A 25,775-nucleotide genomic window follows, 5' to 3' on the forward strand; every position below is an offset into this window, starting at 1 on the left:
TGCTCTAACATCCATGGGGCAGTCAATCACTGTGCCGTTTTCAAACTTACAAACCAATCTATCCACGTTTACATTCAACCTACTCAGACGACGTGGCTACTTTATTGGACAGTTTAACACCAATCATTAATGAAAGTGTCTCTTCAGTCAATCTTGTTGCAGCAAATCAATGTATCAGAGCATGCAGAAATGGTCTAACGGTTCCTTAGAATAAGGAAGAAATGTAATCCAATTTACTTTGGCTGGAGAATGATTAGTGATGATAACCGGGAGAGGCTGCGTATCTCAGAAACGACTGAATTCCTGGATTATTCACGCACAACATTCTTTAGTGTTTACCGAGAATGGAGCGAAAAACTGTTGCGGTAATTATGCGGGTGAAAACGCCCTGCTACTGCCCGAGTTTAGAGGAGAATGGCCAGACTCTTTCACGCTGAGAGGGAGGCCTCAGTAGTTCAAGTGACCACGTGTTACAACAGCGGTGTGCGGAAGAGCATCTCTGAATACACAATATGTTGGACCTTGGAGCGGATGGGCTGCAATGCAGAAAACCACAAACATATAGAGAGTGGCCATTTTATCAGGTGCAGGAGGTCACCAAATGGATGCTCTCCCCATTAATTACATATGTACACAAGACATGGATGTATGTGCGGGATGTTAGCGTTTGTACAGATGCATCCGTCGAGCAAACTTTTACAGATGCACCGGTATAACATTTGCACGTTGCTGCGTGCCGTTCCAGTAGGACAATGTGCAGCGATACACAGAGTACTGCTGCCCCCACGTGGCCAAAGTCCCGTTCTGCACCTCTTGGTGGTAAGCAGTATGTTTTTCTGTGGTCAGAGACTTGCGTTCTAGCGCTGTGGATGGCGTGCGGAAAAGTGTAAGCATTGGACGTTTTAGACCGAGAAGCTTCATCAGGACTGAGAGGGAAAGGTAGGCTGGATGGCGGGTGCGATTCTTGAATTAAAAATTGCCGCATTGGTAAAAGGCCGGCTAGAAGGTTATAGATGAAGACAGGTGGAAGGGAAAGGACAAGGACTGGAGTGGGAAGAATATGATAGGAGAGGAGACGAAAACAGGGGAAGGGGAAGTAGGTGAGGGCCAAAGGGGGAACTAATAGTCAGGCGAGAAGAACTAAAATGAAACAGTAAGACACACCATCAGGTTGAACGGTGCCCAGATGAAATGTAAGAGGTTGTTTCTCTACCTTGAGGGTGGCGTCCTCTTCACACGAGGGGTCGTCATGGACCGACACGTCGGAAGGTGAAGGGGAATCGGGATTACAATGCTTGGCCACAGTGAATTCCCTGTGCAGTTATGCGGTGAAAAGCTGGTTCGCAGAGATCAATTCATAACATTTTGAATTGAGATAGAGAAAAGTAATTTCATAAATTCGATTACTTTTGCTGCGTCTATGGAGTTACAGTGAAAAGTTGTTCTTGCACACAGATCAAATCATTGGCATAGAATAAGGTTCATCAGTAATGTTTAAAAACGCCGGAGAAAACCGCCATACAGGTGAACAAGGCTGCAGACAGGTAGATTGTGAAGTCGAGAATCCACATTTTTGTACCATCCTCGAGCATAAGAGACGGGTAACAAAGGCAGCGAGCTGCTGGAGTCGTGACTGGAGCTCTTTATTGTCATCGGCTGCTTTATTGAGGTAACGAGGTGTATGGACAGAGGGCGTATTTGAGCGATGTGCTGAGCTGTGCCTAGCGCCTTCTCGGGTTTCCTGCCGACAATTGCAGAGCAGATGCAACAACAGGCCTTTAGTCATCAAACCCCTGTGCTTGTCTATCCGATATATAAGATAGCAGGAGCAGGCGGGGAAACCAGGCCGAGTGCAGCCCGTTGCTGACAGAAAGGGGCATCCGAACTCGGTCAGGTGCTGCCACCTACTGGTAGAACATGGCCACTGAACGTCCCTGCTCCAGGCTGTAGTGGGAGACTAGTTATCTCAATGCGGGATGTAACCGCCATCGTGTTCTCTTCCCTGTTGAGGAAAGTGATGTTATGCACGGTGGTTCGGGCTCCCAAATCACCTCAAAACTGAACTATGTCAAACCCTATGACCTCACTTCCACGATCTCTACAAATCATTTTCTCAGTGTTGCTTTTTGTACTTACTTAATTCGTCTTCTGCTTCTTTGCTCTGTTTGAAATTGCTCACTTTGTCTTCCTTTACAAACCGATTTTCCGTCTTCCCGTTTAGTTGTTAATCAATCATGTACTGGAATTAAAATGGGTGACCAGTGTGAGATCCGAATTCTTTCAGCGCCCTCTAGTGTTGCGATTACTCCCATTCCGACATTAATAAATGTTACCTGATAGACGAAGCAGGTGGGTGTGGAATGTCAAGGGCTGGAGAAGAAAGAATCTGATGGGGCCAATGTGGAGGACGGGGCCCAGTGGGACACCCCCAATTCTCACACATAATTCTCCTCACCCTACCTTCGCCGATACCCACAAATCCGCACGCACCCCCAGATCCGGCACCCAACCCACCCCACGAATCCTGTGAAGTCTGTCACCTTTAGTGATCGTCAAAGTGTACATTAATAACCCGCTGTTCCTCCAAAGTACGCCGTGTTATACCTTTCACGATGTCTGTCTCACCGGTATTACCCTATCTCTCTCTATCTTTTATCATTATCCGGCTGTCCCCTAGTACTCCGAACCTCCTCTGTCATTCGATTCTCGGCACCATTCCCAGGGTTTGTCCGACAAGTACATATTCGACCCTCTGTCCATCAATACTCCCTGTAATTCACGCTGAGTGTCCTACTGGTGTACTCCGAGATCGCTCAGTCCCTCGACAATCCCCACCATTGAATGTGTGGGTCCTACCCCCGTGGAACGAGGTCGCTCTGTCCTTCGACGCTCCGAACCATTGTTGACGTGTGTCCTGTACCCGTACACAGAGCTGCCTCTGTCCCTCGCCACTCCCTACCATTCACGGTGCGTGTCCCACCCTCGTACACCGAGGTTCCCCTATCGCTCGACACTCAGCGCCGATCAGGAAGTGGATCCTCACCTTGTACTCTGAGATCCCTCGATCGTCCCCTTAGGTCCCACCCTTATGAAGCCAAGTCCCTTTCTTTCTCCACCGTCCGAGAGTCCCTGCATTCTGAATTTCCACGGACGGACAAAGGACATATATTGCGGGAGATTGATCTTGGAGGCCATTATCATTGGCGCCCTCAAATCTTGAGATCCTCCCGGACCGATGGTGTGTGGGAAGATTGTACACAACAAGGGTAGATAAAGTGCGGCGATATCTTCACCATTAAGAAGGGAGGAAATTAAAGACCAGGGTGCAATAGCTCCGCCCTTTATTTCACTGATTCACCGCTAGGGCACACCGCCCGACTGATAGTCCCTCCACACGGCCTATGATTTACAGACGTCTTCTTTCCTGTGTTGCTGCCAGCAGCGACACATTTCTCTGTTTTACTAATTTGTACCCAACCGCTTGTTCTTTCCGTTCCCTGATATTGACACCCACCTACCTCTTATAATCTCACCAGTCCATCAAGTCCTTCTGGTTCCGCTCCTCCTGCCCCTTTTCCCATGATCCACCGCTCTCCTGTGTCCGGTTACTTCTACTTCCTCTCTGTATCTCCTCCAGCTATTTCGTCCCAGCATCTCATACAGGAGTCCTCACAACCCCATCCACCCATCTCTACCCCTCGCCAGATCGTTTATATCATCTTCCAGCCTGTACTTCTTCGAAGAGTGTGCTCCACCCAGTGCACACCATTTTTCGCTGGGCACTACATACCATGGACTCTTTGTTAGTCATACTCTTATATACCCACTGTGCCTCGACACTCCCCACCATTCATAACGTTTACGCCCTATCCTTATACACCTGGGTTGCCTCTGTTCCTCAACTCTCCCGAACGTCTGTGCTTCGGCGATTTAACAAAAGCGATAAAGAGCGGTAGCATTGATCCTGTGGACGGCACATGATGAGCGTGGCATAAGGGCGAAGCTGGGAGCGGACCCAAATGCAAGACACAGACACTGAAGTACAATGAACAGGACTAGGTTAGTCAGGAAAGCAAGGAAAGTGGAAAAGAAAATACGTTGGACATGACACAGTCCCTGGACGAGACAAGGATACAGGGTCTGGGCTAGGACTTGACTAGGATAACGGAACCAGGACATGGAACGTGGAACTAGGAGACTGGGGTTTTACTCCGAGCTAGAGGCTGGACAAGGACCCGAAACCTGGGTCTTGATTCGGGCTCGGACCCCGGATGTAGGCGAAGACATGACGAGGCTTGGGTTCTTGGAGGCTAGGCACTTTGAGGCTTGGGTATGGACTCCGAGGCAGAAACTGGGCAAGTATCCAGAACCTGGGCCTTGACTGGGGCTCGAAGTCCAGAACTAGGCGATGGCAAGGCGTGGCTATAGGACGAGGAGAGGCAACAGGACTGGACGTGAGACTCCTGGACAGGACAAGGGAACTGCAGCACAGGATGAGGGACACCAGCACCGGGCTGGGCAAGGTACTCCTGGGCTGGGCGAGACACATAGAGAAGACGAGAACACAAAGCCATGCCTTGGACATGACAGGGTTCCTGGATCGTGGCTAGGATTAGACGAGACCCCGAAGCCTTGATTAGGTCGACGGAGAGACAAGAACGCAGAGTTTTGGTCGAGGGAGAGACAGGAACATGGAATACAGATCCGGTACCCCTACCTGGGCTCAGTACACAGAATGCAGAATACAAGCAGGCGGTTCCGAAACAAGGCAGCGGCAGACGACCGGACCTACCTATCGAGGGCGTGGACACAGAGACAGTTCAAAACAACAATGGACAGCTCCTTATCTTGCTCCGGCGATGGAACTTGACAGTGGTTCAGGCGAGGGTCACAGGCGAGGCAAAACTTCAAGCGAGGAAACAGAAGGCAGGGGAAGGGAAAGGAAAGGATACAGACAGCGGGTATGGACAGGATCAATCCAGCAGCCAGATGCTGAATCCTGAAAGTATTTATGAAGTCAGCAGCCTCAACAGAAACGGGGGAAAACCGGAAAACCAGGAATAAGGAGCATGGACCTGGCCGTGAACAGGAATGCGGATTTCAAGAACCGGACCATGACAGGACAATGGGCAGTCGCACTCAAAAGTTGCGAGCATCTCGCAGTGCAAATATGCGGGAGGATTGTACATGAAAATGCAGGATGGAGTGGAGAGATTAGTACGTGGATTATCTCCACCCATATGAATGCTTAATAAGGGTAGGAGATTAAATGCAATAGTTCCGCCCCTTCTCTCACTGATTGCTCGATAAGGCGCAGCGCCTTGACTGATAGACCCTCCTCCCAACCGCAGATTTACAGACGTCGCATTTCCTTTTCAGCTGCCAGCAGCGACCTTCCTGACAGTGAGAGTTTTTGTACAGCTTCCCCATCACTCTGAACCGCCGTGATTACTCCACGCGAAAAAATACACCGCGGACGAATTCGTTTCCAGCTTGTCGGACTTCAGAGAGAACTCGTTGGTATGCGGTCTCTCCGCCGTAAAACCGTCGACCGATCCCTTGGGGTACACGGAATTAGCTGTGATTGAGTAAAATATGTTCTCCGGACCCTTTCCCGGGTATTGTCGGTACCAGTACAACCGGTTATCAGCACTGGTGCTACCCTCGACTGTGCAACGCAGGGTCACCTTCTGGCCGGCAGTTCCGGAGAAAGCCGGCGTCTGGTGGATCGTCACCGAGGTCGCGTCTGGAAAAAAGAGACGGGCTTGGCTGAACGGAGAGAAGGGAAGCGGAAATGCGGATCAATGGGGATGGGGATAAACAGGGTGTGCATCGAAGTATACAAAAAGAAGATGACTGAAGAGGGGGACATTTGGAGAGGAGATCGGAATTTAATGGCGGCGGCAGAGGGCAGGTCGTCTGCGGACGCGATGGACCGCAAATAAATAAGGAATGAGTCCGAGAGGACGGGAGGGCAAAGCAAGTGGAAGGAACGTGAAAGGAAGGCAGAAGCAGAGAATGAAAAAAAAAATAATATTTGGAACTTTTACTCACAGCGGAAGGCGAGGATGAATTGCAGAAACAGAAACATCTTCCTTGGAGGGTTTACTCTCTCAGTGATGAAAGTGGTCCGGGCGGCAGAGACGAATTCATTCACTTCCATCCGGTTTGTTACATAACCCAGTGACGTAGGTGGATTTGAGGGCGTAGCAATTGGCCACGCCCCTTCCATAATCCAACCCGATTCTAGGGCTGCTGCTTACGGTCGACCAGTATGGACTCGCAATACGCTCTCTCTGTCGCTGTTCCGGTTCCTCCCTCTCCCTTCTTTCCTCTTCCCCTTTAGCTCACCGTGTGCAATTTGTTAATGCTCCCAAGACTTTGTAATTTCGGAAATCTACACAAACCGGTGAAAGAAAACGGACCACAATGCACCTCGCTTTCGCTGAAATCGCTGGTATGTCGTGATGTGGGCCTGGCGCTGTACCGTCTGAAACATTGTGTCCTGTATGGATCAGCCCTCGGTAGAAAATCTCTCTCTTTCTCAGTCTCCGTATCTTTCTGGCTCTCTTTCTCTGTCCATATCATTATTTCTATGTCTGGCTCTTAGCGCTTGTCGACACCCATCCAATTTGTTCCCTTTCATACCTTTCGAGAAGTGCAAGATAACTTTTACCCTAGCTCTTTTACGCTCCCTAGTGGTAGCAACCTGTGCCTTCACATGCCGCCCACCCTCCTATCTTGCTAAATTGCAGAGAGGTAGAGAGAGCAGATCTGATAGGAAGACGATATTTTTCTTCACTATCATTCCGCAAGGATATGTGTCCTTGCCTTTCTTCATGCTCTTACCAAGGTTCGAGGTTGCAGATATACCCAGCATGAATAAAATGTAACTCTTTCCCGAGAGGGGTCGCAATGGAAGCTTTGGCCGAGGGTAGGTTCAGTGAGTTGACTCCCTAAGCAGCAAAATGCATGGAGCATGAAAGTGCGATCTCGCGTATACGTTAATCACCTGATCTGCCACGCCGACTGCCCGGCGTCCACTCGCTGATTGTCAGCAGAAATCTCGTGATGAAGGGGCTCGTCTCAAAACGTCCGAATCATTCTCGTACGCCTTCTTTAAACGTTCTCTAATTTCAACTCATCCGATCATAGATAAAGGGCCCAAAACAGTTCACAATACTCAATCTGAGGCCTGATGGGCCCTTTCTAAAATCTCAACATTACATCTTACATATTAGAGTGGTCTCGAATGCTGACATCGCATTTGCTTTACTCACCACCGACTGAACCGGCCATTGAACATTTGGGAAATCGTTCCCAAGTCCCTCTGAATCTCGTATTTTTGAATTTTCTCTGCAGTTAGTAAATTGCTACAGCTTTTATTTCTTCCACTGAAGTGCATGATAATACCGTTCTCCAAAGTACCATTCCTTTGCCCTTTCTACCAATCTGTTCGCAGTCCTTCTGCAGTGATTGCACCTCCAGTCTCATCCCTTATCTTCGTACTGCTCGCAGAGTTACCCACGAAGCCATCAGTTCCGTCATCCAACGTATAATCGTAGACTTTCATTTTCCTTTCATCCAAATGATATGGGCCGTGTGCTTGACGTTTGGATTATCTTGGAAAGAACGTGGAACATAAGCCCATAACACTTAATAGCAGCTTCAGGCCATTATCGCGTCTGTTTAAAATGCATCTACTGACATTCACTGAGTTGTATTCCCAGTGCTTACTTCCCCATTATGTCTTGTCACATTTTCGATTCCCCATTCTGGTTACCTTCTCAGCCCTTCCGTTCTCCTCACTTTCCCATCACCTTCCACTGGTTCTCCTCTCTTTCCCTTTACTCTCTGTCCTGTCGTGACAGATTTCATCTTTCACTGTCCTTTACCTCTCCATTCTATCCCCCTCTAGTTTCCTGTATCATCTCCCAACTTCTCACGCATCGGCCGCCGTCTTGCAAACCTTCTCCGGCCCCACTGCTGCTCTATTCTTTTCCAGTGTTGATGAAGGGTCTCCGTCTGAGGCTTCTCCTCCATAGATGCTGTCTGACGAGCCGAGTTCCTCGAGGGTTTTGAATCTGGAGTATCGGATACGCTCCTCTCGTAATCCGCCTCCCGCAGTCTGTGATCGGTGCCCTCCGCGGCCGTGATGCTGGAACCCGGGCCCCCCGTTCGGTGACGGGGTCGGTGATACTGTCCTTACATTTTGTGTGTGTGTGTGTGTGTGTGTGTGTGTGTGTGAGAGAGAGAGAGAGAGAGAGAGAGAGAGAGAGGGAGAGAGAGAGTGCTTTACGAAACAAGTCTCGATCGCCACAATCCTGATGGCATAAACATCAATTTGTCCACCTGATGATGATCTCTCCCGTCCCGCTTCCCTGTTTTCACCAATCCCTATTCTGCACACACTCTCACCTCGTCACTTCACCTCACCTCCCAATGACCTCCCTCTGGCTCCTCTCCACCTTCCATTTGTTCTAACGTGCACTACCCTCGCCTTTCAGATTCCTTCTTGTTCAGCCGTTTAGCTGTTCGACCTACCACCACCCAGCTTCTCACATCTAGTCCGGAAAACCCTAGACACCCAGCATCTATTCGTCTGGTCTTTGCTGTCAAACTGGCAGCTTGTACTCTTTCCCCTCCTCCACCTTCTTCTTTTTCTTTTGGCCTCCGCACCGTTCCCTTCCAGTCCACTGCCTGGAGCTCAAGGTATTTTGTATTTGCAAAATCGCTTGTCATCTGCTATTATCTTTCCAGCAGCGCCTCCCTCAGGCCAGCCACGCATGTGTTCAGCACCCCAATCTCTTTAATTTGTTACATTTCAGCGCCCCCTGCTGGCCGGCTGATCCGGAGAAAGACCGGACAGGTGGAGGCGTGTGGGCTCCGATCAAGGTGAATGAACGCGAAGGACCGGTTGGGGGGCGGGGGGGGCGGGGTGCAAACCACAGATAGAATGAGACCACGTTTTAAAGGATCGTCGACTCAGGCTAAAGAGGCCAGCGTCGGGCATTTTCATGCCTTACAAGGCGCGGAAAGAAAGACTGTGCGGCGTGGCACTCCTCACACAGACAGAGAGGTTGGTATGGTTAAGTGCCTTACTCAAGGACACAGCACGCTGCCTCAGGGTTCGAGTCGGCGACCTTCAGATCAGCAGACGAACGGCTTAACCCCTTGGCCACGTGACTACGTTTTAAAGGGGTAAGACAAATGTAAGGAAAACGGAGAGAAAGAAGGAAGGAAAGGATAAAAATAGTGTAACTCACTAACGCCAGAGGGATAAAGTCAGTTGCAGCAACGGAACCATACAATTCCCTTCACCATTCCCCATTCCCATTTCCAGCTTTCACCTTATCCCCTCCTGCGCATCATGTCCCTCTGGTACTGCACCCGCTTTTCCTTCTCCCATGGCCTTCTGTCCTCTCCCATCAGATCCCCCCGTCTCCAGCCCTGTCAATCAACTTCCAGCTCTTTACTTCAACATCATCCCCCGCCCCCCACTCTAACCCGGAGTCTCCCATTACGTTGTGTTTCTTACTCCCCTCCCCACACCTTTGTACTCAGACTCATCTTTTACTTCTCCCGTCCTGATGAAGGTTCTCGGCAAAAAGCGTCGAATGTACTCTTTTCCAAAGAGGATGGCTTGCCTGCTGAGTTGCTCCAGGAATTTGTGTGTGTCGCTTCCATCTTTCCCAAGTTCCATTCTGTCCATTACACAGCCTATCATTTGCTCTTCCGATCACCTCGCTCTCATTTATGCTCGCTTTTCGATGATTCGCATTTGGATAACTCTTCAGTTCAGGTGCCACGCCTGTTTTGTAACTGTTTTTTTTTCCGATTTGCTCGATCTAATCGAGGCGCTTCATTGCGGAACAGGTTCCGTGTATGTGAACTGCATTCACCGACAGAGAGCTCAGCACAAATCACTCCGTGACATCGGTGACCGCTTCCGCGGTTTCGGTGATTTGATGTTTAATAGTTTGTTTGCTGGCTCGCTGCTGTTCCTTTTTTCTCTCGTGTGATGGGCGTTTCATGATGTACTTTTAAAGGATTCCATAGTTTTTCTTTGTTTCGTGCTGCCAGCGGGAGGATTCACGGTGTGTATCCGGTCCCTGCACGCCGTCACTCCCCCGTCACTCACCACCATTCACACAAAGAGCGGGAGATCTGAGCGCTGTTCGGACACACACAGAAGACACGATCTTTCCGTAAAGAGGATTTGTGGGAAGACTGCACATGACAGGAAAGGATGAGGTGAGAAATCAGCAGGCGGATTATCTTCAGCCTTCTGAATGCTGAAGGGGGGGACCTGAAAATCTATATGACCGCCCCATCTTTCACTGATTGGCAGCTGCGGCGCACCGCCTGACTGATAGACCCGCCTCCCACCCTATGATTTACAGCCATCGTATTTCCTGTTTCGCTGCAAAAGCGACCCGACTGACGGAGAAGCTTTTGTACAGCTGCTCCATCAGTCTGAGCCACCGTGAATACTCCAGGCGCAGAAATACACGGCCGACGAAGTCGCCTCCAGTTTGTCGGACTTCAGGAAGAGCTCGATGCTCTGCGGTCTTTCCCCCGTAAAACCGTCGACCAATTCCTCTGGCTGGACGAACTTAGCTGCCGTCGAGTAAAACATGTTCTCCGGACCCTTTCCCGGGTGTTGTCGGTACCAGTACAACACGTTACCAGCAGTGGTACTGCCCTCTACTGTGCAACGCAGTGTCACCTTCTGGCCGGCAGTTCCCGAGAAAGCCCGAGTCTGGTGGATCGTCACCGAGCTCACGTCTGGAAATAAAAGACGGGGGAGGCAGAACGGGGTGAATGGACGCGGAGAGGCTGGTCAATTGGAAAAGGGGAGGAAGAGGGTGCACTGACGGAAGCAAAGTGGAGGATTGCAGTCGGGAAAAGCTCGAGAGGAGATTGGAATTTACAGGCTGCGGCAGAGGGCAGAGCGTGTGCGGACGCGACGGCTCGTTAGAAAATAAGTAATGAGTCCAAGACGACAAGTGACGGAAACGTGAACGCCAGGCATATGCAGAGAGAGATTAAAATCTATTTGTCGACTTTCACTCACAGTGGAAGGCGAGAATGAAGTTCAGAAATAGAAACATCCTTCCTGGAGGGTTTAGTCTCTTCGTCATTAAAGTGGTGTGTGCAGCAGACAAATAATCCATTCACTCAACCCGGATGGTTACGTACATCAGTGACGTAGGTGGATTTGCGGAATTATTGATTGGCCACGCCCCTTATCTGCTCCAACATGATTTGAGGGGTGTGGTTCTTCATTCTACCAAGTTGTCTAGACAACTCTCTCCCTCTCTGGCCCTCTCCTCGTCCCTCCCTATCTTTGTCTTCGTCTCCCCCGGTTATCTCAATGTGCCCGATTTACTTAAGCTCCCAAGTCATTGTAATTTCGGAAATCTAACAACAGGTATAAGAAGACGGTCCAGACTTCACTTCCCTCTCGCTGAAGCGAAGAATCTCCTAATGAGTGCTATTTGATGAACCCTTATGAAACACTTTCTGTCCTGCACAGAACAGTCTTTGGCTTTCAATCTCTCTCATTCTCGCCCTGTCTGAACCTAGATCTCTGGCCCTTAGCAATAGTTCCCACCTAGCCGACGGGGAAATTTACCTTTACAGAAAAAAATGTTTCCCTTTAAATGCCCTCGAAATATCTAGCATGGACTGTAACTCAGTGCTTGTCCGCCCCCTAGTGGTAGCAGCCTGTGCCTTCAGACATAGCTCGATTGCATTGAGGTAGATTTCATATTCACGGTGTCTGTCCTACTCTTGTTATCCTATGCCTCCCCGTCTCTTAACAATCCCCATTATCTGTCACTCTCCTATCTTCGTGTACCGAAGCCCCTCTGTACCTCGGGGGAGTCCAGAACCAGAGGGCACAGTTTAAGAATAAAGGGAGACAGTTTAGAAAGGAACAATTTTCGCACAGAGGGTTGTGGATATGTGGAATGCTCTGCCTTAGAAGGCAGTGGAGGTCAATTCTCTGAATTCTTTCATAAAGAGTTAGACAGAGCTTTTAAAGATAGCAGAGTGAAGGGATATGGGGAGAAGGCAGGAAAAAGGTACTGATTGTGGATGATCAGGCATGATCACAGTTAATGGTGGTGTTGGCTCGAAAGGCCGAATGACCGACTCCTGCACTTATTGTCTATTGTCTATTGACCCTCCCCACCGTTCACGGTATGTGCCCTACCCTCGTACACCGAACTTCCTCTATCCCTGAACCTTACCCAGCATTTACGGTGTGCTTGTCAAACCCTTATGCCCCTTGCTTCCTCTGTTCCTGAACCGTCCGGTACTCCCCGATTTTGTGTTTCCACTGTGACGCCAAACCAAGTTATCGGACGATTGATGCTAATGAGAGAGATAAGAGAGACAATGGAGAAACGTTCAAAATGTTAATGAGAGAGGAGAGAGAGATTAAAATTCCTTTCATGCCCGAGGTTAGAGGAGAACGGTCAGACTCTATCAAGCTGACAGGAGGGGGACAGTAATTAAAAAAAAAATTGTATTGCAACTGCTGTGTGCAAAAAAAATCTCTGAATGCACAATATGTTGAAACTTGAAGCGGATGGGCGACAGCAGAAGAGAACCACGAACATACACTGAGTGCCACCTTGTTATGTAGAGAGGATCCATCAATTGGATGTTTTTCTCATTAGTCACATATGTACACAGTACATAGATGTATGTGCGGGATGTTAGCATTTGTGCAGATGCATCCGTGGAGGAAATTTTACAGATGCACCGGTATAACATTTGCGCGTTGCTGTGTGCCGTTCGAGTAGGACAATGTGCAGCGAAACGCAGAGTAACTGCTGCCCCCGCGTGGCTAAAATCCCGTTCTGCAGCTCTTGGTGGAAAGGTGGAAGGTTTTTCTGTGGTAGGAGACTCGCGTTCTGGCGCTCTGGATGGCGTGTGGAAAAGTGCAGCTTTGGGAGTTTTAGACCGAGACCCTTCATCAGGACTGAGAGTGAAAAGTGGATGGGGAGGCGGGGGCGATGCCTGAATTAAAAGTTGCGGGATGGGTGAAAGGCCGGCTGGAAGGTGATACGTCAAGAGAGGCGGAAGGGGCAGGACAAGGGCTGGAGTGGGAAGAAAATGATAGGAGAAGGAGACGGAAAACAGGGGAAGGGGAAGGAGAAGAGGGCCAAGCGGAAACTAATAGTCTGGCAGGAAGAAGTAAAATGTAACAGTAAGACACACCATCAGGTTGGAGGGTGCCGAGATGAAATATAAGAGGTTGTTCCTCTACCTTGAGGGTGGCCTCCTCTTCACACGAGGGGTCGTCATGGACCGTCATGTCGGAAGGTGAATGGGAATCGGAATTACAATACTTGGCCACAGTGAATTCCCTGTGCAGTTATGCGCTGAAAAGCTTGCTCGCAGAGATCAATTCATAACATTTTGAATTGGGATAGAGAATGGTAAATTAATAAATTCGATTAGACTTGCTGCATCTGTGGAGTTACAGTGAAAAGCTGCTCTTGCATACAGATCATTTCATTGGTTATCTCAATAATCGACCAGGTATTCTCCAAAGTCAGAAAGAAGGCACACACGTACCTAAATATCACAGGCCATCCTTAGGAAAACCCAACGAGATATCTTCCATTGCACCAATGAATAGCACGTGAAAAACGCCACAGCAACTAACCGTGCTGTGGGTCAAATTAGACAAATTTAAACCAGAATGAAAAATTACACCGGGATATCGGACAGCTTACTCGAATTTGATCAGCGCTTATGATACGCACGTCAACCCGCTTTACGGTACCGCCAACAAACATACAAAATGCCCTCTTCCAAGTTTAATCCCGTCCGCTGGAGAGTACGTATCATTTCAATGACTAAACACAAAGGGGATTGGGACGGCCGTCCACATTGGTGGTCTGATCTTGAAGTTTAGGGACATGAGTTCGGAAGGAGGATTCGAATTTCCGACCCTCCATCAAGTTAAACCTCGGCCAATGTCGCACTACGTAACTCCAACAAGAACACTCGTCTTCTCCATCTTTCTATGATGTTTTGACTTACTTGGCATCAACGTCAGAATAAGTAGCAAGCAATGTGTCCCACATACTATCATCTGCCCGAGAGAGACACCAGCAGCTTTGGCATCAAGTGTAGCAGAATGCCAGTATTCAGGAGAAGCACTTTGCGTTGTCTGTTTGGATTACTGGTGTGTTACTGGCCCGTTGACGGCTGCGTCACATCCTGCGCATAACAGCCCGAGCATCATTACCAATCAAAAGCCGAAGGAAGAGCAAAGTTGGAAGTACAGTTGGTGTTGAACGACAGTTTCAGTATTTGTTGAGCAAACATACGGAGGAAAGACAGTTGCTTTGATTGGGTTATTAATCAGAGGTTCAGGAACTACCACCAGTGAGGACACAATTATGAGTTTCCAGTTGTGTATTATTTCCTGCTATGTCTCTCTCACTCTCTCTGTCTCTGTCTCCCCCTCTCTATCTATATACCTATCTATCAACCTATCTATTAGTACATCTATATAATCTATCTATCTATCCATCCATCTGTGTATGTCTGCATGCATCTATATATCGGTCGATCTCTCTACCAATCTATTATTTAACTAATTCTACTTTCTGTTTATCGGTTGAAATCTCACTGGTATCTGTTCTGGGGAAGGTGCGTCCTGTACAACAGGGACGGGCTGCACCTGAGCGCGAGGGTGAAAAAATTCCCTTCCTGCCAGTTTTGTTAAAGGTGTTCAGAAGGGTTTCACCTAATTATTAATCTACCAATAAGTCATTTATACAAACACAACATAGATTTGTTATTATCGCCAGAAGCCAAAATGAACATTGCTTTCAACGCCATCCCTGCAAATAATTAAAGCACTTCAGTTGTACATGTTGCTGTGGCTCAAAGGGGCTTGCGAAATCCCTTTAACTTCGTAGGATATTCGACGCGGTCACTGTTTTTCTTTTGTGTGAAGTGTTTCTGAATTACTTCAGGCATCCTTGCCCTTTTCACTGATCTGATTTCCTGATATTACATATTGGGTTGTGCGGATGGGAAGAATCAAAATGCAATTGCAGTGTTATGCCGGACGCGACCCGGACAGTGAAGCTCAATGTGCAGCGACCCCTACTGGTGGGAAATAGCGGGTTCTGAGCCTTCAGCGATTGTGCAGAACAGTTTTTGTCAGAGGCGGCTCGGCTTCTCAACCTCTGTGCGCTACTACAGGCGCAGAAATAGACGGCCGAGTGAGAGTGCGATGCGTTCTTTAGTTCCAGTTGAAAGAAAGTACTGCTGGGTCTTGTTGCCGCGTAGGATTCCGACGTGTAACTGTTGACTATATCTTTCCCAACAGAATAGAAAAGAGCTTCGATTGCCATGTCCAGTCGCTGTCTATACCAATACATTTTATCATAGTAGGAATTCAGCAGCGTGCATTGGACAGTGGCTGACTCTCCAAATCCAACTGACAGGGAAGGAGGCGACTGCCTCACGTACGCGGCCAGAACCCCTGCAAGGAAGAAATTCCATTAGAGCCATTAGAGCCTAATTTCTCTCAACAAATTTTCGCCCGGTCTGTGATCCTGAGTTACCTTCCCCAGAAGCATTGTTATTCTGACTTACGCGGGATCAATGCCGCGATCAGCGGAAGACAATGTGTTCCTCGCACCATCATTCACGGAGTAGACACTGGCTGGCTTTGGGGTGGAATGCCGTTCAAGACCAGCTTTCAGTAAAAATGTACTGCGCTGCTGAAAAAAAAATGCTTGTATCGATTGGCCCAATGACGTCTTCAACTTCCTGTGTAATAGATGACGTCTTCCTTCTGACGTCATTCGGAAGCTGAAAGAGAGTGGAGGTTGCAGTTTCCGCAGTGTTGTGTTTATGAGGAAGCATAACTCCAGGTCTGTAGACACGGAGAGACGCACAGACAGACGCACACACACAACACACATCACATACAGACACGCACCATGCAGAGACACACAACACACGTCCGTAACACACAGAGGTCGATCGATCGATCTGTCTATCTATTTATCTGTCTATCTGTCTGTCTATCTATCTACCTATCTTCCCGAGTTAATCGAAAAGCATCTGATCCTGAAAGCGCGTGGATGTGACAGGGAATACATAGCTGTACACCAACACGTTAATGCAAACATCTGATCAGCCAATCAAGTTGCAGTAATCTATTCAATTTGCATCAGTCAATGCATAACAGCATGCAGAGAATGTCAAGATGTTGTATGGCTGTTCAGCCCAAACATCAGAATGGGGAAGGAATGTGATCTAAGTGACTTTAACCGTAGAATGATAATTGGTCCCAGTCCGGGAGTGGTTGCGGATCTCAGAAACAACGGAGATCCAGGGATATTAACACACAACGTCCTCTACTGTTCACAGAGAATGGTGCGAAAAAATTAACTTATTGCCCAAGGTTAAAGGAAAACGGCCAGACTCTCTCAAGCTCTCAGGAAGGCAATCGTAATTCTACTGCTGCCACGTTCAGGACTGACGAAGTCCTGACGAAGGGTCTCGGCCTGAAACGTCTACTGCACCTCTTCCTAGAGATGCTTCCTGGCCTGTTGCGTACACCAGCAACTTTGATGTGTGTTCTTGACAGAAAGGAGCAGCCGAACACGGACTAGTGCTGCCACCTACTGGTACAACATGGCCACTGAGCCTCCCTGCGATAGGCTGGAAGGTTTTTGTAGTGGGAGACTCGTTATCTCAATTTCTGTGCGCTACTACAAGCGCAGTAGTAGACGGCGGAGTGGGAGGCCGATGCCCCTCCCAGTTCCAGTTGAAACAGAGTGTTGCTCGGTCTTGGCGCCGTGTAGGAATCGGATGTGTAGTTTGTCACCGAACCTTGCCCAGCAGAATAGAAGAGGCAATCTATTGCCCGGTCCGATCGCTGTCTGTACCAATACATGATTTGATAGCCCGTATTCAGCAGCGTACACGACACGCTGGCAGACTCTCCCTGTCCGATTGAAGGAGCAGAAGGCGACTGCTCCACGTACGCGGCCACAATCCCTGTTAAACAAAATTCGACAAGACTCTAATCTCTCAGTTGTTAATCAGAGCGCGCGGAGGCTAGACAGAAGAAATGGACGGATTCTTTTGCGAAGACCCAGGGTCTTATTCAATAAACTCGAAGATTCACAATACTATCCGACGTGCAGTAGGCACGATATACCGCCCGATTCACACCTACTCTTCTTCAGTTTAAACAAGTTGCATTGAACCACAGTGGAGAACTGTGATGATTTAATACGGTGTGGCATACTCGCACTTGATCCGCGTCCAGGGCCCCACATACCCCCTCAGAGAAATAGCCGATATCCTTTTCGAAGTTTCATAGCGTAACAGAAGGGGACGTGTTATACCCCAGTCCATAGTGGGTCGCTCTGACAAGCGCGTTAACGATTTATCAGAGGGAGGAATATTTGTAATCAGGCACATGGCTGAATGTTGGGCATCAAATATTTTAATTATAACCCGGTAATCACCCAGGCCTAACTAGGTCCGATACTCAATGACGTAGAATCAAAAGATACATTCCGCATCGTCCTTTCCCAGGACCTGTGCTTTTGACTTACCCGGGATCACCACGGCAATCAGCGGGAGGCAAAGTGCCCGCCGCTGTCTCATCATTTAAGGGACGCGGACACTTCCTTTGTGTTGAGTCGAATGCAGATCAGTGTCAGATCTGTCTGATGGTCTGATATAAAGGACAATTCTGCGGCAATGACGTCACTTCCGCTGCAGTGTCCCTCCTTTGGACGGTTGAAATTGTGGCGAAGCTGACGTCTAGGCCCAAGATGAGTTCATGCAACACAGATACGTTAGAATGTTTCGAAGCTGGGAGGAACATATCTCTGGGAAGCAGTTTTACATCAATTGGCATGCTACTCTCGTTAACGTAAATATCATCTCATCCAACCAACTGTCAGCAACTCAATGCTTCAAACGTACAGGATTTGCCTGAGTTTCAGTTGTTTTTTTCAAACCAAGTTTCTGAATGGGGGCGGGGGGGGTGGGTGGAATGTGACCCGGCTGACGTTGACAGTGCAATGAGTTTTAGTGACAGATATCGTGGTTTGTGCATCTCAGGAATTGCTGTTCTCCCGGGGTTTTCTCGCACGACAGTCTCTAGATTCCGCATTCTTCAGCTTACGGAACATTGTGGTTACTTAGAGAGTTCAGAGGAAAATGGCCGGACTAATCTATCGTTCGGTTGCGTGAGCGAGCGCTTTCCCGTGCCCCAGAAAACTCCAGCAGAGAAGCTCGGAGACGGGACGGCAGGCTGTGACCGCCGAGGTTTCTCGCCGATTGAAGACTCGAGGAGGATTGAAACATGGAGGCAAATGTAGATGAGAGCGAGCGGTTCTCGGTGAGGCCGTTAGGTTCGGTTTGTTGCTTTCGGACGGGTTCGAGCATTTAAGTCCCATCCCCTGGAGGGGCCGCTGGTTCGAAATGCCGCTCTCTGGTCCCGATGCGCTCGGAGGTGACCTGGCCATTCAGAGATTCTGGACCGGACTGCATTTTAATCGACCTGCAGTTAACTTCGGCCTCTTTCAGTGATTTTTTTCGTTCTGTTCTCGCTCATTCTTTCGTGTTGCCAATTGGCGCGCTGGCGGTTTGGGGTTTGCTTTTCACACTGTTTTTCCCTGTTGGCGTTCTGTTAGTTTTTTTTGTCTGGGAGTTGTTGTGGGGGTTTAATTTGCGCGGTTTTGTTTCTTTTGTTATCGTCCGGGGGATGAAACAGATGGCTTTCTTCCAAATTCTTCAATGCTTTTCGGTATTTTATGTCTATCTGGAGAAGGGAAATTTCAGAATTGTATTCCGCATGCAGACTTCGATAACAAAATGAACGCTTGGTGTGTGGGTGACGAAAAGGAACGCCCGATCAAATTTAATCGCGGGGTCCTAGTTTTGATAATATTAGTTCCCTCGGTAACACTCAATTGTTACACCTGATCGTCTGTTGGAAATCTTATGAAGTTTTATGGTCGCGACATTGGAGCCTGTCTTTCCTCCGCACCTGGGTAATGTCTTTGCCAGCGCGCATCATGACGTTTCGTGTCGGTGAAGCTACTCGCAGATGTTGTTGGAAACGAACTGAAGACTGAGACGCAACAACGGAAATGAACGGTGACGCATTCGGAGCGCTTATCTCAACAGAATATAGAGCAATGTCTTGAAAGGTACTCTGGATATTTGCGAAAAGGTAGGACACGACAAGAGAGGCTTAGTGGGGAGACGGGGATTGTAGGGCGGAGAGAGGGAGAGAACAGGGGAGAATCCGCGTGAGAATTGGTATGGAGTGGGACTAACGGCACAGGCGGAGGACATTCAAATTATCTGATCCCAAATCAGGCAGACGGATATATCACACCGAGCATGAAGGGAACGCCAGCACTCGATCAGTTGTCCGTACCCCCGGTCGAGATGGAAACTCAGCAACGATTCTCAATCATCTGCTGCCGGAAAGTGTTATACAGTGGTAATAGTCCTCCCGACGTGAGGGCGAGAGGTTTTTATTGTCGGAGGCGCAGAATCAGATGGCGGAGCGAGCGTGCAAGGCGGTTTGAACGACGTGACACTGGTTCTCGTTGCCGTGTAGAACCGAGACGTGTAACTGTTAACTATGTCTGTCCCAGCGGAATCGCTTTTAGTGCCTGGTCGGGTTGTTGTCTGCACCAATATGTGCGAGGATAGCCCGTATTGCACAGCGCACATTGGACGATGCTTAACTCGCCCGACCGAACTGACAGGGAAGGGGACAACTTATACACGGTATGCGGCCAGAGTCTTTACCAGACAGTTAAAAAAAACTCTCTGAGTCTTTTTTTTTTGTCTCAGGAACTCATAGCTCGTTCTACGAATGTCAGATATTTCCCCCGAACATCTGTTTTCCTGACTTACGTGGATTCAAGGAGACGATCAGCGCAGGACAATGCGTTCCACTCATCAATCTTTCACAGGGTGGAAGCTGACGGGCTACGGGTTGGAGTGTTGCTCATGGCGTGCTTTCAGATGAAATACACTGCGCTGGCGAATTATTGTCTGCAACCGATAGGCCGGATGACGTCTTTAGCCTCCGGTGCAGTTGTAAGCGGTACACATTTCTTCAGCTGTCATTCAAAAGCCGAAAAGAGAGAGTGAACGCAGCATTTTAGTCAGAGCCGTTTCAGCGGGGAAACTCACACACACACACGCGCCGAAAGATCACACACTGCGGATTGATGTGTAATAAGGCACATCTACAAACTTTAAAACCGACGGAGAAAATGCAGCGCAGGTGAGCACGACCTTAATGAGGTAGATGGTGACGTCAGGAGTACACGTCACTGCACCATCCTCTCGTGCAAGTAGCCCGTTCGAGAGTCCTGTTACAGCGGGTGAAAAGCTGTTCGAGTGGTGGATGGGATCTTTGGTTATTCTCGTTGCTTTACTGAGCTATCGCGATGGATAGGCGCGAAGCAGGTATCCACGATGTGCTGAGACAGGTGCACGTCTCTCTGCGGTTTTTTATTGCCTTCGATTGAAGTGCATTTTCCATACGCAGCAGTTATACATCACAATACAATTCTCGTCATTGTGATATCTGAGACATTTTAAAAGAGCCAGCTGAAGGTTGCTGGTTCGTGACCAAAAGGGACAGTCAAACACAATCCCGTGCTGCCATCTAGTGGTGCAACAGGACCACGAAACTTCCCTGCGTCTGGTGGGAAGTTTTTTGTAGTGGGAGACTCGTTATGTCAAGTTCTGTGCGCTACCAGAAGCGCAGTAGTAGACGGCAGAGTGGGAGAACGATGCCTTTCTCAGCTCCAGTTTAAACAGAGTGCTGCTGGGTCTTATCGCCGTGTAGGAATCGGATGTGTAGTTCGTAACCGAACCTTGCCCAAAAGAAGCGAAAAGACCATCTATTGCTTGGTCGGATCACTGCCTGTACCAATACGTGCGAGTATGTTCCGTTCCCAACAGCGTACATGAGACGCTAGCCGTCTCACGCTCTCCGACTGACAAGGAGGAAGGCGACTGCTCGACGAACGCGCCCAGAATCCCTGTAAAACAGAAAATCGATTACTCTCCAGTGCCACTCAATCGTTGATCAGCGCGCGTGTAATTGAAACAGAAGGAAGGGGCTGTCCACTCTCAGGTTAACCCGAAGGTTCACACTATTCTGCAACGTGCAATAGGCGCAATGCACCATCCTGACACACACGTACACTAAGCCAGACAAAATAAGATTCCTCGAACCGCAGTGAGGAAGCGGTGTTAGATGTCGTCCAGCACAATTTCATTTAGTCCGTCTTCAATTTTGGCGCAAAGCCCCACGCACCCCCGGAGTAATAACGAAATCCTCTTCCAGGCTTAGCGAAACTGAATGAGACATTCAATTTCAACTGGGTCAGTTCGACCAGCGCGGCAAAGATTTACCAGTGGGAAGATGCTTTCTCATTCGGCTCATGAGTATCAAGGTAGGCATCAAATCTTCGGCCTCATGTGGAGAAAATCTGCCAAGCCGAAACACGTCCCATGTTGAACAATTTCGTTCCACACAGGACATTCAACACCCCTTTCTCCTTGGATCTGTGATTTTTACTTACGTGGGATCATCGCCACGATCAGCGGGAGGCAAATCGTCCTCCGCACCATCACCTACAGGATGAGGAAACTTCCTCTTGTGAATCAGGTGAAGCTCAGAACCAGCTCTCAGGGAAGTCCAGCTGTCTGGTCTAATAAAGGAACCAGATTCCCTTTGTCTTTGTGGTGATAACGTCACTTCCGCCGTGTTAAATGCCTTCGGGCTTTTTTCATTTTCGTGGAGCCGACGACGAGGCCCGACATGAGTTCATGCAATGCAGATACTTTGGGACGATTTGAAACTGGGACGCTCGGTTTGCTAAGAGTAAACCGAGCAATTATCGGCCTGTGAGTTTGACGTCAGTGGTGGGTAAATTGATGGAAAGTATTCTTAGAGATGGTATATATAATTATCGGGATAGACAGGGTCTGATTAGCAACAGTCAACATGTATTTGTGGGTGGAAGGTCATGTTTGACAAATCTTATAGAATTTTTTGAAGAGGTTACTAGGACAGTTGCCTAGAGTAAAGCGATGGATGTTGTCTATATGGACTTCAGTAAGGCCTTTGACAAGGTTCCTCACGGAAGGTTAATTAGGAAGGTTCAATCGTTAGGTATTAATATTGAAGTAGTAAAATGGATTCACCAGTGGCTGGATGGGAAACGCCAGAGAGTACTGGTGAATAACTGTTTTCAGGTTGGAGGCCAGTAACTAGTGCTGTGACTCAGGGATCTGTACTGGGTCCAATGTTGTTTGTCATATACATTAATGATCTGGATGATGGGGTGGTAAATTGCATTAGTAAGTATGCAGATGATACTAAGATAGGTGGCGTTCTGGATAATGAAGTAGACTTTCAAAGCTTGCAGGGAAATTCAGGCCAGTTAGAAGAGTGGGCTGAAAGATGGCAAATGGAGTTTAATGCTGATAAGTGTGATGTGCTACATCTTGGTAGGACTAATCAAAATAGGACATACATGGTAGATGGTAGGGCATTGAAATATACAGTAGAACAGTGAGATCTAGGAATAATGGGCCATAGTTCCCAGAAGATGGAGACTCATGTAGATAGGGTGGTGAAGAAAGCTTTTGGTTTGCTGGCCTTTATAAATCAGAGCATTGAGTATAGGAGTTGGGATGTAATGTTGAAATTGTACAAGGCATCGGTGAGGCCAAATTTGGAGTATTGTGTACAGTTCTGGTCACCGAATTATAGGAAAGATGTCAACAAAATTGAGAGAGTACAGAGAAGATTTACTAGAATGTTACCTGGGATTCATCTCCTAAGTTACAGAGAAAGGTTGAACAAGTTGGGTCTTTATTCTTTGGAGCGTAGAAGGTTGAGGGGGGACTTGATAGAGGTGTTTAAATTTATGAGGGGGGTAGACAGAGTTGACTTGGATAGGCTTTTTCCATTGAGAGTAGGGGAGATTCAAACAAGAGGACATGAGTTGAGTGCTAGGGGGCAAAGGTTTAGGAGTAATACGAGGGGAAACTGTCTGCCTCACTGTCTGTCTATCTCCCCATTTTGTTGGCTATCTGTCACTCTCTATCTACTTGAATTATTCTTTACACTTTGGCGTAATTCTTGTTAACGGGAATAGAAATTGAAATAGGTTTCAAGGAAGTGGAAAGAATTGCCGAGTCATTTCCACGGAATAGGACGGTGGAGTTTGAGCGATGAATTCCATGTCGTCCTAAGCAAAACGCCAATGGTTGAATTGCAGTCTGCGCAGAACAGCTGGCACCACAGGAAATCTTGTGAATGACAGCCGCAAGCCTGGTGACAGGAACAGGTTTCACGATCCTACGTCTCAGAGACCCGTCCAAATGCAGCTGTTCCGCCGACAGACGGATCTGCACATTAGGTGCCTCATGGTCCTGTCTACTTTAAATCTATTTGCCTCCATGTACTCAACACATCATTGAAGCTTTACCATCGGTGTACCTGCCCGAATGGTGTACACGTACCCTTCTCTACTGCTTCATCCAACAATTCATTACAGCTGTCTAACTTCATCTGAGCATAAACAGATGTCCCTCAATATTAAATACTGTAATTTGGGGCTAATCCCTCTTACCCCCGGAAAATAATGATGATGCATCTTAGCTGTGCTGCCGGAGATTTTTACAGGCCTCGATAAAGTCAAGGTCGTAGTCAAAATAAATGTACTATCAAAGTACGTACACGGCACCATAGACAACCCAGAGATTCATTTTCTTGCAGGCATTTACAGGGACCGAGTTATGGTTAGGATTAGTGGGGTTAGCAGTCGATTCCACCACAGCACCATCACATATGGCCAAATATTCCCGCAGTAGTCGTGACTGTCTCCTTTCCACAAGTTGCTGTGCCAGGGTTATTCTTATTGCCGCCGCACGGTGGCACTCTACACAAGATTAAGACTTTGGGCTGTCCAAGTCCCAGCTGCTGGGTCGCAGAGTAAAGCGCTTGCTTGACGGCTAACCCCATTCTCGAAATATAACGCGCAGCTGAATTGGTTGCCAGGTATTCACTTTTGCTTCGCTTTGTTCGCTGATTCTGGAAAATTTCGTGCTACACGCTTTCAATGTCTACTGCAATCGTCATCACTGGCAAATTGCTGGCATGATCATAGCTTGCATGACGGGAGTTATGGGGTTATTTATAGGAGGTTTCCAGTTGGACCAAAGCGATTGTTTCCGTATTGCTCTAGTATACGACGCTACCATTTACACCTCTGAAGCAATAAACACTTGGGCCGAGAGGTCACAGTCTGTAACATATATTCTACAACTCTGTTATTTGCAATTCATGAACAGCACGGGAAAAGGCACTTTGGTCCACCATATACGAAATTAATCTGTCTTTCTGCTGAACGTAATCCGTACCTTCCTCCTTATATTCCTCTCTCCGCCTCCCAAAACAGTACAATGACTCTGTTTGTGACATTGAGGTTAGATCGTCGTGTCCGGGACTGAAGGGACAGCTCCCGTTGTCCTGCTGAAATTGGAATGGGGCCCGGCCTTTCGACTGACATCCGAATCGGCAAATGAATTGATCCACACACCATTCAAGTTCTAAGCTTCCGGTGTCGCAACTCGGTGACGTGTGGGTAAAAGGCGGAGCTTCATGCGTTCGCCCATGACCTGACAAGGCATTCAAAAGGTTGTTCGTTACGGTCTCCCTTCCACTTGGAGGAAACGGTCTAAGTTCAAAGATGTTCGTGTTATTGGAGCTGCTGTTCTGGTTTCACGGTAAAGGACAGTTTCAATTTGCGAGCATTTTAAGGAACCAGTTCTACATTACCCTTCCTGTGCTCCGTTAATTCTTGTACTATTTGTTTCCCCATCGCTCTTCTGTGTTTCTTTCTTACTTATTCCATCGTCGCGCTCCTTTGATATTTAGTTCTCACCTCCGTCCATCCAATTATAATTATTTTCTTTTATTCTCTCGCTCTCTCTATTTCTTCCCCATCTCTTTCTCTACTCCCCATATGCCTCTACTTCCTGCATCTCTCTTTCTCCTTCTTTCCTCCCTGTCTCCATGATCCGAGTCTACCTGCCTACTGAGGTCATACCCCTCTCCTCTCTTCCCCAGCCGCGAAGTCGCAAACGATCCAGCAGACGCCTCCGGCTTTTTCCGGTTCACCGGGGCAGCCGATGGCCCTGACCTGCAGCGTGGAGGGCAGCGGCACTTACTACGTGTACTGGTACCGGCAGTACCCGGGGCAGGAGCCGCAGTTCATGTTCTACAGCTACGGTGCTAATATTAAGAATCCCGACGGGGAAGTCGATGGATTTACCCTGCAGACGACGAAAGATAACGAGGCCAAACTGGTGACCAACAGCCTGCGGGAGAATCACTCGGCCGTGTACTTTTGCGCCTGGAGTATTCACAGTGACTCGCCGCGAGGGAAGAGCTCGACAAAAACCCCAGACTGCATGTAAACGGCGTGGCAGAGGCGAGCACACGCGGCCGTGTGGCCGTGTCCTGTTTTGTTGCTTTGTTTGACAGAGGAAACGCGATGTGGATTGTAAGCAGACGGTTTGGTAACAACGAGGAGAGAGCAGGTGGCCGATCTTCCGGCAAGATGCAAGCTCTTACACCAGCCTTGTGACGTCAGCACACCCAGCACACTCCGACAGGCCCCGAACTGACGCCGATTTACCTGAATGTG

The 25,775-nt window shown here is 48.4% G+C and overlaps 3 gene segments (V, D, J or C); 1 reads left to right on the forward strand and 2 right to left on the reverse strand.

Annotated features, from left to right (window-relative positions):
- Nucleotides 1-5,429: 5,429 nt before the first annotated feature.
- LOC140208121 (T cell receptor beta variable 30-like) lies at nucleotides 5,430-7,573 on the reverse strand. The segment is given in 2 exon segments: nucleotides 5,430-5,746; nucleotides 7,510-7,573. Coding segments are annotated over 2 exon segments (381 nt in total).
- Nucleotides 7,574-10,471: 2,898 nt separating this feature from the next.
- On the reverse strand, nucleotides 10,472-13,330 carry LOC140208122 (T cell receptor beta variable 30-like). The segment is given in 2 exon segments: nucleotides 10,472-10,788; nucleotides 13,234-13,330. Coding segments are annotated over 2 exon segments (414 nt in total).
- Nucleotides 13,331-24,802: 11,472 nt separating this feature from the next.
- On the forward strand, nucleotides 24,803-25,545 carry LOC140208123 (T cell receptor beta variable 30-like). The segment is given in 2 exon segments: nucleotides 24,803-24,852; nucleotides 25,196-25,545. Coding segments are annotated over 2 exon segments (387 nt in total).
- The last annotated feature ends 230 nt before the right edge of the window (nucleotides 25,546-25,775 follow it).

Source organism: Mobula birostris, chromosome 13 (genome assembly GCF_030028105.1).
Source record: "Mobula birostris isolate sMobBir1 chromosome 13, sMobBir1.hap1, whole genome shotgun sequence".
Lineage (NCBI taxonomy): Eukaryota > Metazoa > Chordata > Chondrichthyes > Myliobatiformes > Myliobatidae > Mobula > Mobula birostris.